Source organism: Phymastichus coffea, unplaced genomic scaffold (assembly GCF_024137745.1).
Source record: "Phymastichus coffea isolate CEN01 unplaced genomic scaffold, Cenicafe_Pcof_1.1 PCOF00225, whole genome shotgun sequence".
NCBI classification, from domain to species: Eukaryota; Metazoa; Arthropoda; class Insecta; order Hymenoptera; family Eulophidae; genus Phymastichus; species Phymastichus coffea.
The window spans coordinates 92,500-119,757 of NW_026707036.1; the positions used below are offsets into that span (position 1 = coordinate 92,500).

The window sequence follows — 27,258 nt, forward strand, 5'->3', positions numbered from 1 at the left end:
TCGAAAGCTATACGGGACAGAGAGAGAGAGAGAGAGAGAGAGAGAGAGAGAGAGAGAGAGAGAGAGAGAGAGAGAGAGAGAGAGAGAGAGTGAGCGAGTGGAGTGGCTGCGGTACTATGGGCTCTTCGGTTTGCTGACTAATTAATTGGCATCGATGCGGCCAATTTGATGGAGATGAAGAGTACTTATGTTTGGCCGCTCGCCATAGTTCAATGAAGTTTAGTTTGCCGCTTCCCTCTTATACTAATATCGTGGTTTCCAATTCACGTGGCTCCAAAGTTGTGTAAGTATCTTAATATACTCAATCGGTGCCTCTTTTTGTACACGGATGTGAAGAGAGAAATGTCCCACGCACTTCATGTCAATGCAGAGGACGACGATTTGACGCTCCACTGATGCTCGTCACACGTGACAGCTTCGCTTCTTTTTTTTCATCTCGCGCTCTCTGGCGTAACTGATTTCACATTATCACATGGGAGTTCCTCCTGGTGAATTCAATAACGAATTCGATAATGTAATTGAATGTTCTCAATGTCGTGAAACATTCCTCTTAAACGTTACTTCGAGCGATGACGCGTTTGATTTGAACGTGATAAATTGATGATTTGATTGACGAGGAGTGGCAGACAATACACTCGAAGAAAGCAATGAAGCTTTCGACAAATGACGTGAATACAAGTCCTCGAAAGACATGGAAGCGCCGACGAAAGTTGAGTACTCGGCAATATAGGCTTCGTATGTAATGGAAAGCAAGTCGCGAGGGGCGAGCTGCGGGGACGAGGACGCGCCTGAGGCTATTGCGAAATTCCGTTTTGCGGGCGGGAGGGCGCGGGCGACAAGATACACATGCACAAAAGGAGAGAGGCGCGAGCTATGCGGGAGCCGTTTCGCGGTTTGGCAAACGCTTGATTTAATGAAAATTATTATCATTGCCGCGGCGCGCCGCCAGCGCCTCCCACTGTTTGCCGCTACTCGGAGAATAACTGCGCTCGCAAGTATCCTCGGAATCGACGAGTCGCTCCCGAAACTTGGAGAGCTGCTGGCGCACAACCGCCGCGCTTCAATTTCGAAAATTGCGCTTTGATTCACGCGTCGCGCGTGCGGCCGCCGCGCGCACGCGTTGATTAAATTTCGCGGTAAGCGCGCGCCCTCCGCTCCCGGCCGCCTCCCTCGCTCTCGATTTCTTTCTCCTCGTCGCGGCAGGCTTTCACCGGCGTTTCGCGACAAAGTGCGAAAGGCAAAGAACTCGGTTATCTCCGGCTGTCGCGGCAGCAGCCGGTAATTGCGTTGTCGTCGTCGTCGTTGTCGTCGCGCGAAGGCCTCATCGACGCGTGCCCGATTGACATCCTTGATGACGACGGCCCAGAGCTGGTGCCAAGGCGCGAGTAAACCGGCTTTCAACAATTTTCCAAGTAGATTGAACAACAACTTGATTATGCCTCTCCGCGTGCCTGGCCCGGCGCGCCTTGCCTGTAGGCGGCCAGCTCGTTACTGCCGATAGAGTTACTCGGTGCGGCGCGTAGCCCCGACGACCGCGCCCCGGAGTTTGCCGAATTAAATGGGTTAATGATGAGCGCGAGAGACTGCTGCAGCCTTTCTGCCGTTCGCGCTTAGCCCTGCATTTCTGATCAGCCATTCTAATGCGACGGACGCCAGCTTCATTTTGGCCTTCAGTTTTGCGCTCTGCTAGTTTGCGGATTTTCGCCATTAGTTACAAGCGCTGCCGGCTTACCATTCCGGTTCGTCGAATTTCTAGTATACCATCGATCCAATGGATCTCCAGTAATTTGCGAAAGCCTTCAACCCCTTCACTGTTTCATCATATTCTTATAATCGTAATGTTATCGGCAAATGTCAACGAATGCTCAACATGTGTTTTCATTGAAATGCAGACAAAATGAAGGGCTCGTCCAGTCGAGTTTTACTTTGGATCACCGACGGCTTCCCTTTCCGATCTTCGTCAGGTAAATAACATTATTCGATCCAAATTGAAATCATGTATACGTATCGACGTTAAAATGGCCGTTGTTCGATGCAGATTTTCAACGAATAGACACGGAATATACGCTGCATTGCAATTTAATGGAAGCGCACTAAAGTAGAAAGCTCCGCGCGCGGCGTTGTAGCTACTGCTCGTAAATGCATTTCGCTCGCATTTACCAACATTGCGCTCAAACGTTGAGTGCGCGCGCGAGTAATTGAAAAAAAAGGCTGAAGTCAAATTGAGCAAAAAAATAGCGCCAGTGGCCGCGCGTCGCGTCTCTTCCTTTCCAATCCAATTTGCGCGGCCGCCGCGCTTGGCTGCGAGAGAAGAAAAGCCGGCAGCAACGTGGTAAGGCGACACACCGCAGGCAGATAGCAATGGAGTCGCGTTACTTCATCTAATTTGCAAGATGTACAATTAGCACGGGAGTAGAGCTGGATTAGAGGGCCGCCGCGCAGCCACGGTGCCGCGATAAAACTCGTGGCGGAATGGCACGGCAAATACGAGACGCCAGGTTCCCCTTGCTTCGCCACATGGCCACGCCGGCTCGGAGCTCGACTGCGCACGCAAATCATTTCCCGAACGAATAACGCGCGCGCCTTGTCGAGCTGCTTGTTGCTCGCGCGCGCCGAGGGAAAATTAGCCTATGAAAAGATTTCCTCCTCTTTTTTTAGACGGCAGGTGTGATTGATACAGCTGCTAGAAATGGGAATGCAATTGCGGGAAGGGCTCGTATTTTTGGCGCGATTATTTATCAAATAGCTTGGCCGTGTTTTCTTTTTTTCGCGTTCTCTGGATTAAAAAATACCCCATTAACCTTGCGGAATTGCGAAAATGTTGCGGGATTATAATCGCGAGATAACGCGCGCGTGGCCGACTTTTTAGATTTCCAATTAAGATCATCGCGATGCAATTATTGCTCTGCTTCGCTTACTTGTTTTCTTTCAACAATATCTAGCTCGCTCATAAAAGTTACGTTGTAAAAATGTAAAAGTAACCGGAAAATTTCATGCGTATTTCGAAGCAAAAACTTTCATTGCCGATCCTCCAGAAATTTCCCAGGCATCGTGTAGAACAAATGGTTCGCGGTGATAAGTCGTAACTCACATTCCCGCGTCTCCGCGTATAATCCAACTGGCGTTTCATTTTCAAACGCGCGGGAAAGCTTTTCACAAGAGAGAAAACCAATTTTTTGTCTCTTTCCTTCCAGATAAACGAGCGCGCATCACATGTACAGCAGTCGAGCGACAGTAGCAGCTCGTTTCGACGTCTGCTTTCCATTCGCCGACCATAACCATCTCATTTTCGGGAAACGAAGTTTCCAGGATCACAACCATCCCCGCGGAGAGTACAGCTCGTAAAAAGAATGAAAAAAAAATAGTGAAATCGAGCTTTCCCCAAATTCTATGTACTCGATGATCCTGAGCAGATACACCGCAGCGGGCGCCAACTAACGCCAGATGGCCCTTCATGGGAACTTACTTTGCTGTTTAATATCCGCGGCAGGTAGGCACCTTTTGTCATCAACTCGGGTAACGAACTCAACGGTGCTCTTTCTACCTCTCTAATGGCGACGCGAAAATAAATTTGGTTCGGAATTCAAGACTCGCGCGCGCTACATAGTCCGGCGTATTTGGACGCCTCGGCAATAGAATACGTAACGAGTGCGCGGTATATAGTGGCTAATGTACAATTAGCAATCCGACGCTGGTGATTTGCTAATTATTACTCGTTAGTCGCGCTTAGCACATACGCCGATTTCGCATCTCGCCTGCTTGCGCGCATTGAATTATGGAAATTGCCCCGACTCTCCCCACCATATTAGCTATTTGGATTTCTTGCGCCGCGTCCTCGCTATATATGGCTTTTGTCTGATGTGTTTGCCTTTTGTCTCTGGCGCACGTCGCTGCTGCGCTCAATATAACTTGGAAATTTCGCGCGATCATTATGCGATAGGGCCAATCTGCGAGATAACTTGCGCAAAATGTTATCGTATTTTCAAATCGTCTCGTCTGTGCGATTGGGTAGTCGTTGACAGTATATTTGAATTTGGTGCAGCTAGTTAATGGCTTAAGCTGGCGTCACATAAGTGCTAGGTGGCGCGTTCAAATTTCAGATGGACGTTATAACTTGAATATAAAAACCTGGACGATGTTCCATGGAAAATTGACTGGATCATCGAATTATTCGCTTTGTCCTGTGTGTCAAAGTGAAATTCTCGCTGAAAGTGTATTGCGATAATCCAATGCGGCACTTTCCACTTGAAATATTAACGATCAAAAAACAATTAATGCGCGCGAAAGCGCGACAGCCGAAAAACATCAGCGCTCAAGTCGAGAGAGGCAAAAAGCATCGCTGTGGCTGCTGCTGCTGCGCAAAATATCTCCCGGACGGTTGGATTTCATGCTCCAGCCGGACGTGTTTTGAGGTCTCTCTTCAAAAAAATTTTTATCTCGTCGCATGCGTGCTGGCGTGAAAAAGCTGAAGGCGGAGTCGCGGCGCACAGGAGGCCGCCGAGCATATTGAAAAGCAATCAGGCTGCCGCGCGATTTACACGCTGTCGGCCAATTACCTACGGTGTGTCCAGCGCGCGCACGACATTCAAACATTAATGCGCAATTTCGTATCTCTGCCGCGAGACGACGCTTTGCAAGCTGAATTTCAAGAATGGTCATTTTTTTACACCTCACGGGGCTCTGTCTCTTGCATGCTCTGCCGATTATTGTTCTGTCGCCTTATTTGCCACGCTTTCGTCTCATTTTTTTCCTCGCCTTGATGTGCGATTAACGACTTAATGACTCAATTATCGTTACGTGTCAGGGCGTAATTATTCAGCGTAATGTGGAAATTAAGGGCCTAATTTTCAGAAACCAGTTGCTTTTGAAAAATGCGAGAACAAGATTATATTGTCGAGATTTGCAATTTGGTAAGATAAGATATGTCTTCGTCAATAGCTTATTGGGTTATAGGAATCTATATATTATTTTCTTGAGTCGCGTGTATTGATCGAACCTAAAAATGATTACTAATTTTAAAAGTAATCATAGATATTTAAAATTAATCTAACTTAACCGATATATTTCAAAAAGCATTTTTTTTGTAAAACCTGTTGATTATTAAGAGCGCATTTATTACGTAGTTCATCGATAAAATGATTGACAACAGCACACAAGACATCGTGTCTCAAATGCTGTAATGAGTGTTTCGATTTATTACGATGACTCATCGTCGTCCATCTCAACACGTTTGAAGTCATATAGCGCACCGCTTCCAGAACACCAGGTGGCGCTTGCCTTATGAAGCGCTATTTTGTACAGCGTTCAACGAGAGCAGAGTGGCGCAGTGGAAGCGTGCTGGGCCCATAACCCAGAGGTCCGTGGATCGAAACCACGCTCTGCTAAGTATAATTTTTTTTTTTCGTTTTTCACTTTCTACCATTTTTTGACGCACTCCGGCGAACAAATTTTCTAAGTTTAGCCGGAATTCAGTGAAAAAAAAAACGAGATTAAATATTATAGGATAGCCACGTTACGTCTATTTTATCTACGCCGCCAACACGCGATTAATATGTATTTATATGTCCACCTAGTGAAATTCAACGAATTCACTTAATTGCAGTGGCATCGAGTGAAAGTCACTTATTTTAATAACTACATTCAACCGCTGCTCTAGTAGTTTCCGATAAGCATGCCTAAATGGGAACAGTATTTTTCGTTACGTGCTCGATATAGATTATTGCAAGCATGGTTTCGCGCGCTGCATAAATTCTTTTCATTAGAAATAAGGCAGAACTGTCGAGTCATGAAAAATCGTATAGACTTGGCCGGGAAACTAAATTAAAGAGAAGACGCTGACGAAGAGAGTGTAAATAAATAGCGGCGCGTGCGAGAGGAGATGGGAACAAATATTTCCTGAACAATTCGCAGCTTCTGTCGTCGAGATCAAAGAAACGCAACGCGTGTTTATATATATATATCCTGCGAAACGATTTACAATGCTAATGTCAAAACATTCTGTGCGCGATAGATTCCCTTTGTATAAAATTTCGTGGCGTCTGTATACTGTGTCCTCAGTGTTTTGCGCTGTTAAAAAACTCTCTTTGAGTTTCCTCCTATTCGTTTTGACTCCCAGCGGTCAAAAATATTTGCATGGACAAACATGGATTTCACACTTTTCCTGTAAGACTGAGGCAGGGAGAGGGATAGAGAGAGAGAGAGAGAGAGAGAGAGAGAAAATAAGCCGATAGCAGTCAATTTAGAATCTTAATTGCGCGCATTAGCATTTTCCCTTCGAAATGGGACGTCCTTATACAGTCGCTGGTAAACAATCGAGCTGGTCTATCTTTCACCCCTTTAGTGTTTGAATCGAATTTTAGTTTTTGTTCAGTCTGCACGAGCAAATAAAACAACAAATAATAATCTCTCGTAAGAGCAAGCGTTCTGGTGTGTTGCAAAGGATTCATACTATACATTTTTAACGGCCGAGCATTTCTGTCCGAAATCATCATCAGCTGAATACTTAATCAACCATTCTTTCTCAAATTTTAATTATAGCAAGACACACACCAAGATGGAAAATCAATATTATCGTATCATAAAAAATTCATGGTGCGCTGCCAATCTCAATTAGCGTTTTTTTTATGCTTGCACATAATGATGGAGGAACATCAAGAGTGAAACGTCAAGCATAAATAAACGTGCAAAATAAAAAAACTGTGCACAGTTAAGCTGCAAGTTCGAAGGTGTATAATGTACGCGAACAAAGCGCACTCAAGGCTGTCCACGAAAGCCGTAAAGCTCGGAGGTCCAAAATGATCAGTTGTAATAACTCGTCCGCGCACTGTGTGTTGTACGCACAGTCTTTATATGAATATGCATGCTACCTTCTCCCTTTCTCGTAAGCTCTCGCGCACACACGCACTCGAAATAATTGATCAGAGCCGCGGGATGCAAAGACACGCACTCGTTATCCGATACCCCCCACAGGTATTTGCGAAAAAAAAACTCGCGCGTCCTTTCTCTTTCTACCCCGCGATTGTCGAGAGGACTATGTTATTTTTGTCTTAGAAAAAAGAATGAAAAAAAAAAAATAAAAACAGAAGCGAACGTTCTTACCTTTTGATTCGACGAAGGCTTCAGTGGCGGTAACGACGTAGCTGAAAAGTAGTAGGACTAGCGCGTGCCATCTCATGTTTGTCTCTCCTCTGCGCAAAGTTGCAGCAGACTCTTCACATCCCTCGTCTGCGCAGACTGCGGGGGTTCGAGGGAGAACGGCGACGTGGTAGATAGGGTACTCGTCACCTTAGCGCCCGCGGAGATAACACCTGCAACGCACACGGCATATCTCACGTAATTAACCAGTCTACAACGAAATTCTTTTTTTCTCAGACGTCGTATTATGAATTTTTCATAGCAGTTGCAACTGGCTTTTGTTTCAATCGCCGCCAAAGCTGAGATAGTTGAAAATGGAAAAAGGTAATCCGAATTAGAGAGTTATTAATCTATCGCCGCGTACTCGTACGGTGGCTATGTATGTAACCTGTCTGTGTATAGTAGCTACGACTGTAAAAGTTCATTCCTCGATACGCAAAATACAGCGCGCGTTGCTGCCACGACTGAGCGACGGGCGATTATCTCGCGACTACGTGAGATAAGGATTAACGACGAATATCCATATGTTTGCAATAGTAATAATAATGATAATTCTGTCGTTCGCGCAGTCTTGAACTTTATAGGACTGAGATCTATTCACGGATGAAGCAATCTTAATTAGATCTGAGCGTTCGTTTGTTATTAATAAGTGTTAAGAGACACCTCGTTGCACCTGCCTTATGCGCTGCAAGTGTGTTTGCGTTGATACGCCAGGCAAGTTTGCATTTGCGCGCGAGTGAGAGGAGCTTGCGAGACGTCAGTTTGTCTTGAAAACAAAAGTTGAAATACGTTTGCAACGGATCGTCGCTCTCTTTTCAAACGAGACAATAAACGCCCATTAGATGAACCTTTGTTTCAGTTTAATTAGCACAGAGCGCGATTGCCAGCTGAATGACATTTTCAACTTGTGTACTTTCATAATTGTCGAAAATACATTATAAACAATTCACTGTTCGGGGGGGTGCTCAACCGGCGGGCTCAGACCGCAATCATAATTCGGAACGAAGCAAGTTAATTAGCAAGCGGATCGATATATAGCTAGCGACGCCACGCGAACCAGCCGAGTGATGATCATAATCAAGCGGATAATAACTGGCAGCAAGCAGCAAAAATGACAACTAAAAAGTTTGATGCCCTCGTCGCGTCGCTCGTTATCGAACCACTAGTGTTTTTAGTTTTCATTCGCTTAGGCCGTTGAACGTCGAGCTCAATGATTGCCCGTGTCAGGCAATAAAGCAAGCGCGAAGCGCTCGCACTCACAAATGCGGAACGCGCGTATAATCGGCAAGAGTCGCGCGGACATGATCAGTGGAGAAGGGCAGGGGCGAGTCCTTCGCACTCGTAAATGTTTGCCCCGCACTTTCCCCGACGAGAGCGACGAGCTTCCTTTATGGATTTCCCACGCGCAGATGAGAAATGTAAATGCCTCGCGGCTAAGAGTGGCGCGGCTCGCCCTTCCCGTTACTGCCGGGGTGTCCTGCTACCGATGTATGACAACGCAAAGCTGTGTGTCTGACATTTCCCTTCCTGAGAATTTCCAACGAATGAAAGAGAAGTGTACCAGCGCAGACGTTTTGCTGTTGTTTCTTATCGCAATCCGAGAGGTTTCGTTCCAGCTCTGCATAATTTAGAGTTTTTCGCTATATTTCCTCCTTTTTGTGGACTCGAACTGGCGGATCGGCGAACTGTCAGCTTTCAAATTGCAGCATTTTTCTATATGACTTTTATGAAATAACCGTCTGGATAATTTTTATGTGAATATGGCTGAAAGATTGGAAATAATCGCGTTATCGATGGTTAACGACTGAAGGATAATTGCAACGAACAATTCCGTAAGTTGTCTCAATCTCTTTCTTACTAGAATTCTTAGTTCATGCATAATTTACATAATCCTAACGATAGCTAGTCATCGAGATTAAAAATATCCATTTAAAAAGATCTTGCATTTTGAACGCACGCAACGAGAGAAAAGCATTCACGAAACTATCTTATATCAATTGAGTTTACGATGTTTTCACGAGTAGAGCATTATCCAGTCTGTGAAGCGAGAAAAGTACGATTAATGACTATATCTATTCTCATCCTCCTGGCCGAAAATCTTGCTGAACTCTACTATGAGGACACTCTTTGGGAGTGTCTATCCGGAGCTTAATCTTCCAAGTCCCTGAGCGCGCCGATAAATAATTCATAGGCAAAGTACCTTCCAAAAAGGAAAAGAAAGGAGAAAGCAGCAAAGCCTTTGCTATCACGCGCATTCCCATTAAAACGGACTCGCAAACTTAGGTGGCCTGCAAATCCGGAAAAAATCAAACGTCACGCGCCGAAGAGGATCAAGAGAGAGTCTCTAGGCAGGGAAAATCCGCGTGTCCGTTGGGGAAGCAGGTCACGGCCGCGTGTAAAAACTTACCGGGGTGTTTCGGATAATCCGCGGCCGCGGCGCTAAGCTCTGGCCTACTTGGCTACGAGACTGGAATTTTCGCGGGGCTATCGCCCGCGAGCTTCTTTCTCTCGCACGGCCTTATCTCCGCGCTTTTTATGCGCCGCCGCCAGAAGCGGAGTAATTATGATGATGGCTCTGCTATATATCTCGCTCTGTATATTCAATGCGCATGGGCGGGAGGAGCGGGCTGTAGATTTAGTCGGGCAGAGTGAGAGGCATTTCACATGATTATGAGTATTACTGTAGCTTGCCTGGTAATTTATTAAGTGACTTTATCTCCGCCGCTCTCCTACTTGCAAAATTCATCTTTCAGCGTTGTACCGCGTCGCGGCTATTTATTATCATTTATTACGCTGCCGAATAACAAATAATCGCGCGATTGCCGCGTTCTCCTAGACTAGCGGACAGTATTATCTCATCCGCGATTAAGACGATCGGCAAAACTTTGCGCTCACCCGCGAGTCTGACTTCATTACGAAAACTTGTATAAAAGAGACGAAGCGAGCGCAGAGATAGCGTTAATAGGAAAAATTAGCACTCGACAATCAAGTCTCCAGCGACTCCGCTGCCTAAGTCCGCGTAAAATTGCTGGAATCTTCGATCGCCCGTAAAATCGCGAGCTTATCTTTTAATATATCTACGGGCCACAGGCACGGCTCGCCAACTAGATATAGGCTTTTGACAGCGTCGCCGTGCTGCCAATCCCGGAAGATAACGTGCAGAATCCCGGACGCTCATATCTCCTCGTTGTCGTGAAAAGGGAAGGCAAAAGCGTAATTCAGTCTCGAGATTAAAGGCGCGCGAGCTCAATGGACGACCGTCAATGAACACAAGTTTGTCGAATGGAAAAACTTCTTTTTCTTTTTTTCCTCCCTTTTCTTTCTGGCAGGAAAAGGAAACGTTGCATTGGCATGCAATAAGGCCGAAACAAGGGAAACCCGAACAAAGGGCGTCGAGAGCGTCGGATAATTTTAGCTGCAATTACCGAATCCAATCGCGGACCAAGTTGAATAGACGATCCTCTCTCTGCACAAGGAAAGCCGGAGAGAGACCGAGAGGCAGGAAAAAGGAAGCGACGATACTGAATTAGACGCGATTCAAGAAAATTCGCCGACGCGTCCGCAAACTTTACTCGCTCGACGACGACTCCTTTTTCCGCGCGCGCGTGTGTATGCGTGTGCGTGCGGGCAATGGATTGACGCTCTTTCATATCTTTTCCGGGGCTTGTTAAGGGTAATTGCTCTCGAGTCGTACGAGATGCGACCTTTTCTTCTCTGGACAAACATCAAACGTACGAGGGCTGAGGGACGCTCTCAATACATCAGCTGAGGTTGCACGCATACTTTTTGGGAAATTCAATATAAACATTCTCTTGTTGTTTGTTGCTGGGCTCGAGACTGTATCGATAGAACGAAAGGTACTATTGGGAGTTAAAGGCGTTCAGATAAGAAGGAAAATACAAACGAGCCAATTTCGTTGAAGGAGATAAGCTTAAATCCTTTCTGAAAAATTGTAGACGCAACAATGAAAAATTAGTGTGCATCTTTCAAGATCCACGAGCAGCTCTCCTCGTGTTTGCTTACGACCTCGCTTTTCCGGTACGCAGCCTCATTAAGGCCAAGCGCCTCCTCGTCGAAGAGAAATAGTTTAATAACATCATTCTCCGTCACTGCCTCGGCGCGGAAAAGTGCGTTGCCCGTCTTCGAGCAGAGTCCCGCGCGACAGCGCGAGAGAGAAGAACGTAAACAGGCGATAATCCGGGGGCTTCGCGGCAAACACGAAACACTACTTAAAGAGGATTTTTTCACACGTCGGCACAGGAGGAGAACAAGAGAAGAGACGGAGAATCGAGAGAGTCATAAATTCGGCAAATTCCCGCGCACTTTGGCACACGCGTGAATCATCGCTCTCGCAAGCTTCTCGCATTTTTACAAGCGCGCGTATGTGACAATATGGCCGGCTATTTATCTTGAAAGCTTAAGGCAATTTTGTCATCCTGAAATCGTTGCCTCCGAGATTTATCATGCGAAAGCGAAGCGCGAGCGCCGCTCGCTTCTTTTCAACGAGACGTATACTCTTGCGTTTGTTTTTTGGGATACAGAAAATCCATCTACGCCGATCCAACCGACAGTAGCTTTCGAAAAGGGGGACTGCGCTAATGCTACATGCTGACGGCGGAAAAAATATTCGCTATAGCGGTAGCTTAATCGTGATTCATGTCTAATTGTCTTGAGGTTTCTTTGCTAAAGCCAACTTCTCGTAATAATTTTACATGCTCACTGCTGAATTATCAGCAACAGACAAACGTACGTCTAACGACCACGTCCGGAGGCTCATGATTTACTGCGCAGGTGTTGAGTAAGGATTAATATTTTTACGCCCCATTCATACAATAATAGGCGGGCAAAAATCGTATTTTGACTGCGATAAGCTTAAAAATATGTTTTCCATCAAATAAAAGTTTATCGTCATGCTGTAATAAAACTCCGAGTAAAGGTAAAAAATGACACCTTTGCTGCGTAAATAATTAATGTTGCAGAGAGAAACGACCAACGCACGGAAAAAAGACAGGAACTCCTCCCCCCAAAAAAATGTTTCACCCCAAACAATCTTTTACACCCTAAGCAGCCTCCTAATTAATCTCTTACAGAACGTACGTTATTAATCGTTCAAAGCGGATAGCATTAAAAAATCTTGCCTAAAAAATGCTGCTTCACTCGTATAAATTACAAAAGCAGCAATTTCTCGCTGACTCTAACGTCCAAAAATCATAAATCTCGTATTGTTAAGAATCCGGCGCACAGTAGCACACGTTACGCAATGAAAAACAAGTAGTAGGGAGTCAATATACAAGGCATAGCTCGACGAGTATATATAAATGGAGAATCCTCGAGGAAGCGATGAATGGGCTAGAGAATGCGTGTCGCACAATGCAAAGGTGGAGTGCTTTGGCGTCTTAGATATATTTATACCCCAGGCGTGGCCGTGCGCGCGTGCAGCTTGCCCCACTTGAATTACGTGCCACGCTGGAAAATCCTTCGGGACCGTGAAACAGGACGACTGTCCTTTGCCGTGATATTGCAATGCGCGCGGTGTGTTGCGCGTCTTCGTAGCGCGGAAAAATTGTGCACTTTATCTCGCGACCGTAAAGAAAAAAAAAAAAAAATGAAGAGGAAGATGTAAAAAAAAATCTTCGATCGCAGCCCAGTCGCGATAACGCATGCACGAGGCGAAAAAACAGGCGGATGGTCACGCGCGTCATCTCGAGAGATTGCTACGGAAAAAAAGCGATCGAGCGCATGTACGAGCTGAGACGATTACCACTGCCGCGCGCTCGTGTGCGATTCTCTTTTGCGGATATATGCGACGGCGGCAGCGGCTAGTCCTTTGACGGCATTATATCCGCTCGCCGAAAGAGAGATCGCCTTTGGAACGTTGCAGGCTTCTCTGTCTCTCGGCACATGATTCGGAGGCTGTTTTTCGGCCTGCTGCAAAGCCCGTTGGGGGAGTAATTCTGTAAAGCCGCTCGCTCTCGTTCTACCCTCTCCGGGTATGAACGCAGGCATAAGCGACGGATTATTTGATTATGTATTTAAGTATGCTGGATTGATTCGGAGCTTAATGCCATCCAAGACTTGATAGTTTATATTTGGACTCTCATTATTTTTACATTCAAGATAAAACTGCAGAGAATCGAAATGAAAATTTCATCGACCGTTAATGTATTCTGTACATGATGCAATGAATGAGAAAACTAATGTTATTTATTAACTATTTCTTCGGGCACTTAGCGTGATTCTCTCTCGGTCGATGTTCAAATACAATGGAACCTTAAAATGACCTTTCCGAAGCGACGTGAACTTCGTCGAGCCATCTTAAGAGGATTACATTTATAATTACGTAATTAAAAATGACAAAGTTTCGGGTCGACCGGGGAAGATATAAACCGACGATCGTTACGTTATCTTTACTGCAAAACCAGACGAGCATCTCTAGATAATTCGTTGCCTTCGATTTTCTAAAACTAGTTTTTTTTTTTAATTTCATCGGCTTCCAATAAGCTAATTTATGTCAGTTATATTGGCTGTCACTATACTCGCAAAAAAAATCAGAAGAACAGTTCAACGTACGGATTTACTTTGAATGTTGGAACAATCAGGCAACAAAAACAAAAAAAGATGTATTATCACTACATGCATCCGCGGAACTACAGTATACTCGGGGGTCGCCTTAATTAACGCGAAAGCGCTCGACAATGCCATGATAAAATAATTATTAATGACAGCAAAAAGCCGTGGCGCACGAAAATGTGCTTATACCGAGCGTTGTAGGCAGCTTTATCTTAAAAAGCCTTTTGCTACCATGAGCCAACCATCCCTATGTAGACAAAAGAGGCGTTCAAGGGAAGAGAAGTAGGGGTGACAAAGAGATGAAGTAGGAGACAGTCTAGGCGCAGGGCTAATTTACGGAAAAACGTTGGCGAACCGGGAAAGCGAGAAACAATTGCCGGCAGCCGCTTGCCGTGCAGCAGCGCGTTACGGCGCCGGCGGAGGAAAAGAAAACAGACCTTTCGGAATCTCGCATGCATGTGCCGACATTATGCATGTGCATAGCTACGCGCATACCTGCGCGCGCGAATTCATGTGCAATTCATGACGTTTATGAATTTTCAAAGGCGCCTCCCACCCTCGTTCGCTGTAGTTTCGGCGCAGAGCAAAAAACAAGAGAGGAGATGAGTCTTGTCGTGGGAATCGACTTTTCGTTCCTCCCTCTTCTGCTTGGCAAACTCGTACGCCCTTGAAGTAATTAAGAATGTGGATTAATCATGCACGCCACCCGTTGTCACCAAGCGCAAACATGCCGGCGCAAAAGCAAAGCGCTGTATTCGCCGGTCGATTAATGTGCCGCTTGCTCTCTGTCTTCAAATCGACGATCACGTGCCGCGTTCGATTACAACACTACGCTTGCTGTGATCAAAGCGTATTTTGGCTCAAATATATCATGCATAACGAATCTTGGCGCATTGCAGGCAGCCGAAAAAAGGGAAAGGAAGGGAACAAACGTCATATGTTACGTCGATTAAAGGGACTATGAATTCATGAGCGTCAACGCATGAAAAGAATCGAAAACGCGCCATCTGCGTTAATATGCCTGAGAATATGTACGTACGTTTATTCGGAAGCTTAACTTTTCCGAAGTTTTCGCGTTACCTAGACGAGTTTGGAGGGCCACTTTGTTCTGCTTGCTTTGCGCTTCTGTTCGACAGAGCCGATATCCATTCATATTCCTCGTAGTTGGAGGATGTTTGATTCGTTATGAATGAATATCTATGTGTATCCACGGTAAATTCAGTTATATTCGCGCAGTGCTTTTGACTTATGTTTGCAATGATTAGTTTGCCGCAGGATGTTGGATGGGCTTTGATGTTTGCGTCGCTTATTATGCGACGTATATATAACACTTCTATTTCGAAATTGGCATACATTATCATTGTTGTTATTGTTGTTGTTGTTGTTGTTTTGTTGTTGTTATTGTTATTCTTGTTATTGTTGTTGTTGTGATCGTTCATTAGGAATATTCGAGGAATAAAATCTCGTTTAAATTCGGATAATAAACGCTATACACCGTACAATACTTATTTCGTTAATATCAGAGCCAACGAGCAACAAAATGATGAGAAAGAAATTTGTCGTTGATGGTTATGAAACTTTGCAACCAGAGCAACGATTGCCACCCTCTAGAACACGCGTCATTTAACAAAAGGAGACAACGCGCGATTTACACGCGCATCACACACTTAATCCAGCCACAAAAATGGCAAAACTGAAAAACTCATTCGAACGCATACATGCGGGGTGTCTACGTCGCGCAGATGGCTAACGACCTATCACGAGCAAAACCATCCCGAATCCCGATCAATGGGGTTAGTGCGCCGTAGAGCATCTTTCTCTCTCGTGGCTGCATATTCGGCACAGCCGGTGCAAGCTCGCATTATAATTTGCTTGCGCCACGCCGCAGTCAATAATTTTCTATGTGCATGCCCATCTGCCCCTCCCCGTCTCCTCTCTTCTCGATTGTTTTCCTTCCTTTTTTTTGCGCGACGTATAATGGGTCTAAGGGGGATTACGACGCCGTCTGTGTGCACTTTGATATTGCCAAAAGCATCATTGATCTGCACTATAGAATTCTGCTTTCGGATTACCAGCTGGAATTAGCGGATTAGACGCACTTGCGCTGTATTAATTTCACGTTGTCCGGATTGACTTTTCTCTCTTTTGTGTACGAGTGTGTATATAGGCGTGACTTGGCTTTTATTCGACGGCTGTTTACACATCGTAGATATTCATGAGGCGGCCTTTTTCTTGTATAGTGAATTTTATTCATTTTTTTTTTGCGTTGATAGATAGCTCTGTGACAATGCTGCTAGAATTTGACTGGATTATGTATTCTTGTGAATGAATAAATGATGAATTTTTATTAGATACCATTGAATGAGAAATAGTATGCATTTTCCATATTTTATTTATGGAATATCAAGTGGAATTGAACTCTTTAATCTTGCAAAGTTAATAAAAGCCACTTTGATCCACACAAGGCCATAAAGCTCAGTAATAAGATTATAATTTTCAAAAAGAAAGACATTACAAAAAAAAAGTCAGAGTCTCAATGGAATAAAAAAAAAAGAGGCCGTCACAATAACCATATGAAAGGTCGAGTCTCAGAGTGTATTGCGAATAAGCGACAGACAGAGGCATTTTGAAAGCTGGCGGCCCTGTGAAATAAAAAAAGGAGGTAGAATCCGTAGAGTCAACTGTCCGTGCTTGCAGCCGTAGCAGCGCGCAGCTATTCGGCAAGTTGGCTGTCGTTGGTAGATAATCCAGCGAAGCGAGCTTCGAATAACAAAGGACTCAATTTCGCATTAGTCGAGAGGGGCGAATCGGGTGTGCCGCAGGCGTGAAACTTTCAATGGCCGGATATATTCGCGCTCGTGCACTCTTCATTATTAATCGAATCAGTAGATTAGCCGGTTTCCATGCGTCGCAAATGCGACAAATACCTTTTGTATCTATAGAGAAGCCAGTGGAGCTTCAAGCCTTCCTATCCCGGACACTTTTATATACTCGACGCGACGCTCTTATAAGCCGCGATTGCACTCTTGGAATAATTAAAGCTTATACCGCTAGAACTAATTTCGTCATGGCAGATTATCGAAGCAAATTACTGAACAAAAAAAAAAAACAACTCGGAGTGGCCTGGTGGCATGTGATTTAGGGTTTGCTTGTCGAGGTCTATTAGCTTCCTACTGGCTTCCGGCTAAATGCAGTCGCTCGGAGGAAAAAAATAAGTCGTACGCGCGTGTCGACGTTGTAAGTGGCAAAGATAACCGACGAGGCAGGCAGTTAAAACATCACGCGCGTGCCGTCGGCTGCCTCAAGTCATTTCCGTATATATAGGTGCGCGAGAGGGTGTTTAGGTCCGTGCCGATGGATGACGACAAGTGTTAAGAGGCTATTTTTTGCTGCTAATCTAACGATGTAAAATCTTTCAGCCGAATCGGAGATTTATATTAATGGTTGCTTTGTTTTGGCTGTCCATGCTGCGTATGGTTAGTTGTCGTTTGCTTGACTGCTTGGTGCATTTGTCAAAACGAGAAAGTTTTTTACAAGGGATAAAAAATAGAAGAAACTATTACGGATTGTCAAAACACGGAAAAAAGTCTTCTGATCTATATTGCACGTATAGATTTTTTGTTTAATGAAAGAAAATATTATTTGAATATCATTACGAAAGAACGACGTTGGTAAGGAGGACAGCTTAATTGACGTTTTTTAAAACTCTTAAGAGCGCGCACTTTTTTTCCATTTAGAACATCAAAGCTTCTCCTCGTGCACACACGTGCTGCGCGGGAAAAATTCGTGGAATGCGAAGGGAAACGTACAGCAGCGTTTCTAAGGCGAGCTAAGCATCTATTTGAGTAACAAGACGTGAAACCAAAAACAATGTATTTTAACGTAAGTATCGTTTACAAAGCAGTGAGAGCCTCGTCGTCAGGTGTCTAAAGAGACGCGCAACATACAGACACTCATAGCATGTGTGTATATATATATATGAAAGAGAAAGAAGAGAGCAATGGCATGCGCGAAACGATCGGGAGGCGAAGTTTATTTCGAGCGGCTGACTGTTAAGTGGAGAGTTAGTCTTGAAGGCGACGTACGTATATTTACATGCAAGTAGTCGCTGCCACAGCAGTCACAGATTTAACTCTATTAAGTGTCGCCGTGGAATAACACGAAACGTCACTATATATGCCTCGACGACGATTGATCCCTCGTTACAAACTCACACTTTGAAAGCTCGCAATAATGAGGTAAATGAAAATGAAAATTATTATGATCGACAATTGAGTTAGTCGAGAAAATCGTTTAAGCTGAGAACGATGTGCGGATTAACACACGCGCACGCGGTTCCCGTCCGTTTCGCAGCCGATAAATCAAGTAGCGCGTAATTAGATGCAACTGTGCGCCAGCAACCGGCCACCCCGAGTCAGTTCTCTTAGGCTGCGATTTACGACGTATGTCTCTCTCCCACTCTCTCGCGCTGATAATGCATGGCTTTCGACGTCTTGTGGAAAATCGCTTTAGGTCGATTTCGTTTGGCGACTACCTATTTTCGTCCTCTTTCGGGGGGATAATGAAGACTGTGTTGATTAACGCTAAAACGGAAAAATTTTAATGATCCGTAACCGGCAATTATTGACTTTCAAATTATCGGGACGTCAATTCGATAAAGGTAACGCGATAAAGCATAGAAGTCGACAAAATAGAGAGGTGAAAAATAAGGTTGAATTTGTAATTGCACGATGTAAGCATGTGTGTGACTCAAATCCTTCGAGTAGCAACTTTTATTTATCATCGATATAGAGCCTGCTATGATTATGAACGCATAGGTGGAATTGAATAGGTATAGACTGAAATGAGCGAGCCGCATTGAGGATTAGGCTGTGGCGGTCAATTAGCCAATGGTCCGATTCATCTTTGGCCTGGGTGTTACTTTGATCATGCTGAATGGCCTCGAACGCCGCAGACACACGATACCCCCATTGGAATCATAGGGATTCCTCGGCAAATATATCCTCCGCCCCCTGGCTAGTGAGATAGAATCGTGTACACGTCTCTCCTCTTTCTCTCCTTTGACAATGACATGTCAAATTATACTCATCTCGCGTTGGCCAGAGACATATAATCAATTTTTCCTTCTGTGTATATCAACGCAATAAAAGTTTCAGGCCCAACGAGTGAACCGATGAAAAATTTAACAAAACTCGTGCGCCAATGCGAGCAGTGTCCATTAAACTGATTACTCGCGATAAAATACAGACGGATCCTGTGTATTTGCGTAATGATCAATGAAAAATTACATTATTCCCAAAAGTGCTCGAGCTTGAAGAGGCGCTCTCTCTCTCTCTCTCTCTCTCTCTCTCTCTCTGTTAAAGCAATAATACATGGAGTTACCTAAAATGCGACATAATTAGCTGGCTTATCGATCAGATTGCGCGAGAGTGTGCGCGCGCGCGCGAGAGGGTGAGAGAGGTGACGAAGACGCGGGCACGAATTATCGCTCTCGCGCTCTCGACGCTCTGCTGGGGCGCAGGTGTCCAGCATAATTTAAACTTCCTGCACGATTCGACTTTGATTTACTTAGTCCAGCTTACGTACAGCCGCGAAATATGCTACCTTCCGCATTTACTATTTTTCCGAGCATTGTTTTTTTTTTTTCATTTTTATTTGCAAAAGTAGAGTTGTAATTTCACTCACACGTGGAAAGTTTCGATTGCCAATGAACGAAATAAAATGATCCACGATATGAATATAAGTATCGAGTATCCTGATAGTAGCGCTATCACTGAAAATTTGATGGAAGCGTAATTGCTTTTCCCTTAGAGATGCATTAGTAGGTTTTGAGTTGGCAACAACAATAAAAAAAACATAATGGATTATCGCGATGTCATGCTTGGCAGGCTGACACACTGATTGCTTGCCTGGATTTTCTAATCGCGAAGATAAAAAAATACAAAAAAAAGCGGCAACATCTCGCGAGAAGAATGCGCGAAATTAAATGCCGAGTGAAAGAACACAGACGAAGATTTGCAGGGATACAAAAGACGCGAATGAATAGACGAACATGGTAAGTATGTTTTGAAAGCTCGCAACAACGCATATATATCAGTACTTCGGCGAGTTATCGACGGGAGGGTTTTATAATTTATTGATTGATGACCGCGAGTGCAACGTGACTTTAATCGGAACGAATGATAAAAAGCGGATTGGTCTGCTCGTCCCGCCGATGTCGTTATTGAAACGCAGCTTTCGCTGTTCCACAATATACGTTTCATTTGACTATCGCGCATGGCCTCAGGTGTATCGTCAGCCCTGAGCGTGTGCGAATCCACGATCGAATTTTCTGCGAGCGCGAGCGCAGGAGAATATGCAGATGCAAGCGTAACAACGAGCGAAAATCAAAAGAAAGCTTCGCGTCGCCGATAGCGTATAAATAATCCGCGATCGCCAAAACATAATGGAAATGTTGCCGACTGCCGAGCGAAAACAAAGAAGTAGATATAGCGGCCAAGGAAGAGAGGGGAGGGGGCAACAACGACAAAAAAATCGAATCTCCTCTTTATAAATAGCCCAGAGCAGGCGTGCGATGCGCTTCCGCCGACAGTTCGCGCGATCGCCTTGTTGTAAAAAAGGAAATTCTATTATGACGCCGTCAATGGGCTTTTAATTTGCTGGCGCGCGAGCATCCAACGCTTGTTTTTATATTTAATAGTGCCGCAAGCTTGCAGAGCTGAACGTGTTTGCCCGTTAAAATTGCAAGTTCGCAGACTAAAAGTATATTACGTGTCAATTAGTCTTGTTGCAGTTAATAAAGCTTTCGCGTTATTCGATTACAAGGCACATCGCCTGGATAATTTAATTGTCTTTATTGTGTGCGATTGCGAAGCTACGGAGTTCATCGTTCACGCCGACTAATCAGAAAATTCTACAATGTCATTTGTTTTATTACGCGTTTCCTTTTTCTATGATATTGTCCATTGTTATATCAGAATCCGTTTTCTTCATCTCAAACGCTTCAAGCAATTATTTTTATCATAGTTTTACTTGAGTTTACTCGGATTGCATAAGGCAATTACAAAGTTTCTTTACTTAGTGATTAAGGATCAAAGTAGAAATAAAATAGGGTGAACGTGAAATCGAATATAAGGAAATTCAGAAAAAAGTGCTTGCATTCCACGCTGAAATAATTTCTTTTTAACGTCCATAAACAATACATTCCATTGAACTGAGAAAAGCTGCTAGTTTGAATGCAGCGGCAAATCAAGCCGAGAAGAGAAAAAAATGCCAACTCATCTATTTAACCCGCGTCACGGTTGAAATCCCCGAAGGTTTTTTTTCCGTAACCGCAATGCAAACAAAAGCATTGGATCGTAACAGGAGCCTTTAATTGACCTCTCGAGATCGTTTGCAATTAGTTTTTGTTGAATCGCGTAGAAACCGGATGCACTTGATCTTTGCGTTTCGCGCGAAACAGCGTAAATTCCAAGCTCGGTTTCCGTGCGGAATATGTGCAGCGCGTTCGCGTTTGAAAGCTCTGCATTACATCGGTGAATAAACACGAGAAAGCTGCAGTACCTTGGCCTAGTCGGTTGTAAAAGATAGTGTCGCGCGAGTAGCCGAGCCGGAGAAAAGCGGAGCCTCTCGAAAATTAATGAGCTTTTCTTCTTTCTCAAACACCGTCTCGCCTTTTCTTCCGCTTCTCGCATGTGCGCGCGTTGCTGACAGTTTTACATGTCGTTCGAGACATTTTCTTTTTTTTTTCTATTCCACGGGGACAATTGTCGTTGTGGGTACACGTACGTACGTGGTAACTAGGTTGAGACTTTTGTGAGGAAACGTTTGTGCTTACGATAGTTATCCGGTTGACAAAAGAACTTAACGCTTTGTTAACATGCAGTTTTTTTCCGCATGCTCAGTGATTTCTCGTTCAATGAACGAATTGAAAGCCGCGGCAATGTAAATGTGTTACTTTTTTCGCTCAATGAATTTCATTCAACGAAAAGAGAATGAAATGCGCATAAAGCATACCAACTAAATTCCTTCTGCTTCGGTAAAATCTACGTTCACATTTATATGCTTCTGTTTGCGCAATCATTTTATTGAAGCACGTCATATCAGATTTTCAAAATCAGCCGCAGCTAGCACATCAAGTATTTATACAAAAGCTCTGTAAAACATCGATCTGACACAGAGAGGAAACGTGAAAAACCGATAATCCTGGTAATGAAGCTTGCTACCACGTTGTAAGCCTAATGAAAGACAAGTCATTCGCAGAGAGATTCCCATAAAGGGAAAGGAATAAAAAATTGTTCAGCTCTCATCCACCCGAAAAAAGCTCGAGCGCGATTTTTGCATTCGAATGGGAGGTGGTGATATGAATCGTTGTGGCAGCAGCAGCACACGCAGGGCTGCATTCAGAGCGATAAAAAGCTCGCGCGGTCTACTACTAGCTTGGCTGAGCTCATATATACGCTGGTCTATTCAGAGGCTGTGTGCAGTGGCAGAGCGGACACAGTGTGCGGCGTTGTTACGGGGAGTAGAGGTGTCACTGGCTTTTAGGGCTGTTTGATGCGGGCTATTTCGCCAGAAATGCACGCGCGTGTGGCTTTGAGAGATTACTCCCGTGGATTCTCCTCTTCTCTTTTTTTTTGTTTTTTTTTTTTTTTTTTTTCAAGCACTGTTGAATGCTGATTATGCGAGCTGATTGCTCGCGCAGGCACCTAGCAGCATTTCTATATATTAACCGGCAGATTCCAATCGCGCGCGCTGAATATCCGCGAGGCTTTTCTGTGTTTCTTTTATATTGAATGGCTGAATTCATTTGAACGCCGTATACGTTCGATTACAAATGCTCGCCAGCGCTGATGATTGGGTTTTTGCCAATTGAAAAACCAACAAAATTGCACGCTTGTGCAAAGGCTGCGTGAAATGAGAACCGGAAACATGCGATTTACACGTAATATTCACTGCCGCATATTCATTTAGCGCGCGAGAGTTTGTTCGATGGAACGTTTCGTTTCGCGATGTATCACTTTTTTCAATTCAAAAATACTTTGACCCCGGGAAATTATTTAATGTACGTCTTTATGCGAAATGGAAGATTCTGGGAAGTTGTGCAATATTGTCATTTGGTTGAGCGATCAGTTTATCAAACGAGCCTGAATTGTTCTGTAAAAATGGTATAAATATGAAACAAGGCAGCTGTAATAACTGTAAATTCATCAAGCTGCTATACGGCAAAGAGTATACGACCGAAAATAATCCGCGCTAATTACCCCCGGCTGCAATAAAAACCGAGCGCAAATCCCCCTCGAGGCCATTGTCTTCTCGCTTACTTCCAAATCCGTCCTAAATAAACGGTCCGGCGCGAGCGTGAGGTCGATCGGTGTGTACGTGGATCCGCTCGTAGCAGCCTATGAAAAGGACTGAAAACGGCGACGGCAGCACGTGAAAACCATTCGTTACTTGTATTCTCAAATGAGTCGTATCGAGTGGATGGAAAACGGCTGGCCGACAAAAGCGCCTCCTCCTTTTATTTTCTATGACGCGTGACGAGGTCGAATCCGTTCCTTTCGCGCGCGCGCGCACGTGGAAACGGAGTGATCGGGAATGCGAGCGGCGCCACGAAAATACATTTCGGCCAATTAAATGTCGCACGGCGTCGCGTCGCGCGCATATACTGTCAAAACTGTTGCCGGACGTAGCGATGCGTGTGAGAGGACTCATTAATAAGCCGGCCGATCGCCCAATTAGACGGACAGGTTCGCGATGAGGCGCATTTCTCTCTGCTACATGTACGTGGATGACTTTTGTGTCCGCTTATTGCGCGTTACTCGCTCGAAACGACGATCAAGCAGCTGCTGCGTCGTTTCGGCGATTTCTCTTTTTTCTCAGGGCCTCGCCCACTGTGGGATGCTCTCGGGGCGTGATGTTCACTTTTCTTTTTGATGTGGCTTTTCGATTTTCGTGAGGCGGAATCGTACCATGATTTACTCTCCAACTTTATCGTATTGGGCTGCGATCAGTCGGCGATAGCTTGTGTATATCAATTTCATGCAAATCACGGACGTGATGTAACGGAAATAGCTACAGAGCGCGTTGCATTTACTTTCCAAGATTATTCAAAGCATTTAGTGCGGCGTAAAGTGCGTAGAGTTTATGGAACCCAATAGTGTTTTCCTATTAAATTGCAATTGATTACGGAATCACTCCAATTACCGAGATTCATTAGATTCGAACGATGGAAGTGCAATGAATGTCGATCGCGGTGAAACGAGAAGGCAACCTTGTCTCGATAGCGACATTAAAATCAATTGCAAATCGACGACTATTCGGGCGAATGAATTTAGCCGCTAAAGACATTCCATTGGCGCGCAAAACGCTAGGCAGCGAACTCGAGCGATACGGTGTGCGTGAACGCTGCTGGCTCCGATTCTCGGCCCGACAATTACTCTGGCGCGTGCGCGCGCGCTGAATCAGCGAAATTAGCGGTGCGAGGCACACTCGCGCGCCGCGCGATAACGCCACCGCGAGCGTACAGGTGCGCGCGCGTGGATCTGCTCGTTACGCGAAATCATGCCGGGAGCGAGATCAAAGACGAAAGCGCGCTGTTTGCGAGCGGTAAAGTCAGTCAAGTGCTTTTCAATTGGGATAATCGTTGGTGAGCTTCCCCTCTCGCGGCGGAGAGTCCATTGAGTTTCGCGCGCGTAGCCACTCTCTCGAACGGCCGTGCCGCGGCGCGGCGCTTACGAAAATTAGACCCTCCGGGCATTCATCCGCGCTCATTAGGCCTCAGTGAGGAACTGCCCTCACTCGAGCTTTTCGGACTCCCATGCTCGCGTTTATTCTTTTCTTTATCGTTTCGAGCACCCGGAGTTTATTGGATTTCATAATTTTTTTACTTCTTTCAACGTCGATAAGTCGCGTCTCAATGGCTATTTCATTTGGAGCAGCTAAGTTTTCAATGGAACCTTCGATAATGGACTTTGCGTAGTCTTTTCAAGTCTAATTTTTTTTATCCACATTCTCGCTATTCGAAAGCAGCTTAATTTTTGAACTGAAACTTACTTAAGGGATCGTTGAGCATTGTGCGATGGTAGTCTAGAAAAATTTCGAGCACGCGGTATTCAAATAATTACAGCATTGTTGTTATTTTTGATAAGTCAAGTCTGGATAGAAACGAGTTGAAATTCTTTTCACATAGAAAAATGTCGCAAAGCAATTGAAAATTGAGGGAAAGTAAGGGGCGGAATTGAGAATCGATGAGCGAGCATTGAGCGACAAAAGAATGTAGCGCGGATAGGAGCGGCTCACTGCACGTAAATCCGATAAACTGCTATACGGATTGCCTACGAGCCAAGACTTGATTTAGCAACTCACCCCGTTCGTTGGCCAAAGGCGAAATCCCTTGGACAGCGGCGCACTCGTTGGGTCCTTAAGAGGAAGAAGCAGCCACGGCAACCCTCCTCCAACACTCCATCGTCCTCGGTCAATTTACAGCTGTGGCTCTATCTATTTTTGCGGTGCCGTCGAGAAACCGAAACCGATCACGCATCACTTGAAAAAGTCCTCATAGCCGTCGGATGGGATGTCAGACCGCACGTGCGGGCGGCAAATCGCGTAGCGAGAAACGCGTTTCTCCGCAGAGCGACAAATCACGTGTCGCGATCGCGCGAGCGAGAACAGAGCGGCAGCACTGCTGTAGCTGCGCATGTGGCGCGTCGCGCACGACTGAGGCAGACAAGCAGCGAACAGCAGCCACCATCCTCCCGGAACGTTGCGCCCCCACCACCACCCTTGCATATCTCTTGCGTGCGCACCACGACTTTCAGTGATGCTGCCGCCTCTTCTCCTTTTCTCCCTCGTACATTGTCGTGTTTGCTTTCTTTCCCGGATGCTTCGAGTGCTTTGCCTTCTTCCTTGCTCGCGGCAAGCGCTGCTTATGTTTACCTCGCGCCCGACTTTCCTCCTTCCTTTTTCTGCTTCGACTCGCGGTTGCAAGGGTTTATTTGGATGCTTTTTGGGGTTTCGCTTGAGCTGAGCCTCGCCAACCTCGTTTGATTCTGCGTACGCGTGGACGGAATTTCAAGATATTAGCGGACGAATTTAAGGAGTTTCCGTTTCCCTTCTTCCCGACGTATTTTTTCCGCCCTGCGAGCGGAACGCATTTTATGGTAAAGGGAACAAATATTCTTTGAAAGGGATGATGCCTAACGAGCAAAATTCATATAACTATATAAGATGCTAACTTGGTTGTTGCAATAGTTGTTGAGGTACATCATAGACGACTTTTTGGTTTAAATGTTTTAAGCTCATTTGCTTCAATTAGTACTGACGCAAAGTTTACAAAATAGTTTTCCTAGGAGGAAAGGTAGCTTTGTATATTCATATTTTGCCTTTACCAACATGGAGCAAGTAAACAAGAAAGAAAAAAGAAGAACGGATTGCCGTTTAGTATTCAAACAAAACCTTCTTTTTCTTTCATAAGTGTTATCATACCACTCAGTCCTAAACAAATCTATACAAATGATGCTCCTCCTCTTTTTATGTTAATCACCTTACCTAACAATAATGAACAAAAGTTTTTCAATACCATAATATTGCCCTTCTCCGATTCCAATCCAAAGTTAGCATCTCTTGCAGAGTGTTCTTTTTCCGAATCCTCAGCCAATGTAATGCTATTGGCTTTCCAGTTGTATTTGTCTTTTCCTTTCCTCGATGTTTTACTTTCTTTGAAGTTCTCCTTTTTTTCCTCCTGGTCTTGTTTACCTGGGCCGCCGCTCCTTCGTCGTCGATCTTTTATATTTCATGTTCCATTACCGATCTTAAATTATCGGCATTAAACTTTAATTGACGGTTAGTTGGAGGCAACTCGATTTCCTTGGCAAACGTTTATCGAGAGAAAGAGAGCGAATAGGAGAAAGAGAGTTTCCAGCTAATTAAAAAATTACTTTATCTCTCTAGATCAGTTAAATAAAATATCGATCGATCAATCGATTATTGATTTTCCATTTTGACGCGGATAAAATATAAATCGAGTCACGAGTGTGCGCAGCTCTTCAGGTATGACTCAACTAACTTTATGTTCTAATTTCTTCATCAACAAACTTTCCTTCTCAGATCATAAAAGAAACTGCAATTTTGGCGATAAACTATACGAGCAGCTTAAAGCGAAGTATGAGACATTTTCCAATAACTCTTTCTCGGCAAGACTCGCTATGTGTCCATATGTTCAAGACGCCAACTTTACAAGAACTTAAGGCTCTCATTTTTCTCTCACTCTCGAAAACTAAAAAACTTTGTCCTCTTTTCTTGCTTGCGCGTATAATCGAGAAAAAAAAACTACGACAAAAAGAGGAAGAAGAAAAAAAAGAGAAGAATCTCTGGTGTATTTTCCCAGCCCGCGTCGTCGCTAGAGTGAGGGCCAGGTGCGTGGGGACAGGTAATTGCTTGCTGCCGGAAAGGGAGGACCAAAGGAAAGATAGAGAAAGAGAGACTGCTGCTGTTGGCCATTGTGCCTTATTGACTGCGACCGAATGAATTTCACGAACGAGTCGCCTGGAAAAT

General features: G+C 44.7%; 1 protein-coding gene and 1 non-coding gene across 3 annotated transcripts in view; one reads left to right on the forward strand and one right to left on the reverse strand.

Moving 5' to 3' along the window:
* LOC131674283 (uncharacterized) overlaps positions 1-25,409 on the reverse strand; it is a 38,096-nt gene extending 12,687 nt beyond the window's left edge. For both annotated transcript variants that reach the window (XM_058952875.1, XM_058952874.1), the window contains exons 1-2: positions 25,072-25,409; positions 7,099-7,307 (exon numbers count right to left, since the gene is read on the reverse strand). Coding sequence is in view for 1 of the 2 variants with exons in the window: in XM_058952874.1 (XP_058808857.1) it covers positions 7,099-7,174 (76 nt within the window). In the remaining variant the exon portion in view is untranslated. The remainder of the gene's footprint in view (positions 1-7,098; positions 7,308-25,071) is intronic.
* Trnam-cau (transfer RNA methionine (anticodon CAU)) lies at positions 5,313-5,384 on the forward strand. Its single transcript has one exon. It is a non-coding gene; the product is annotated as a tRNA-Met (tRNA).
* Positions 25,410-27,258: the final 1,849 nt, after the last annotated feature.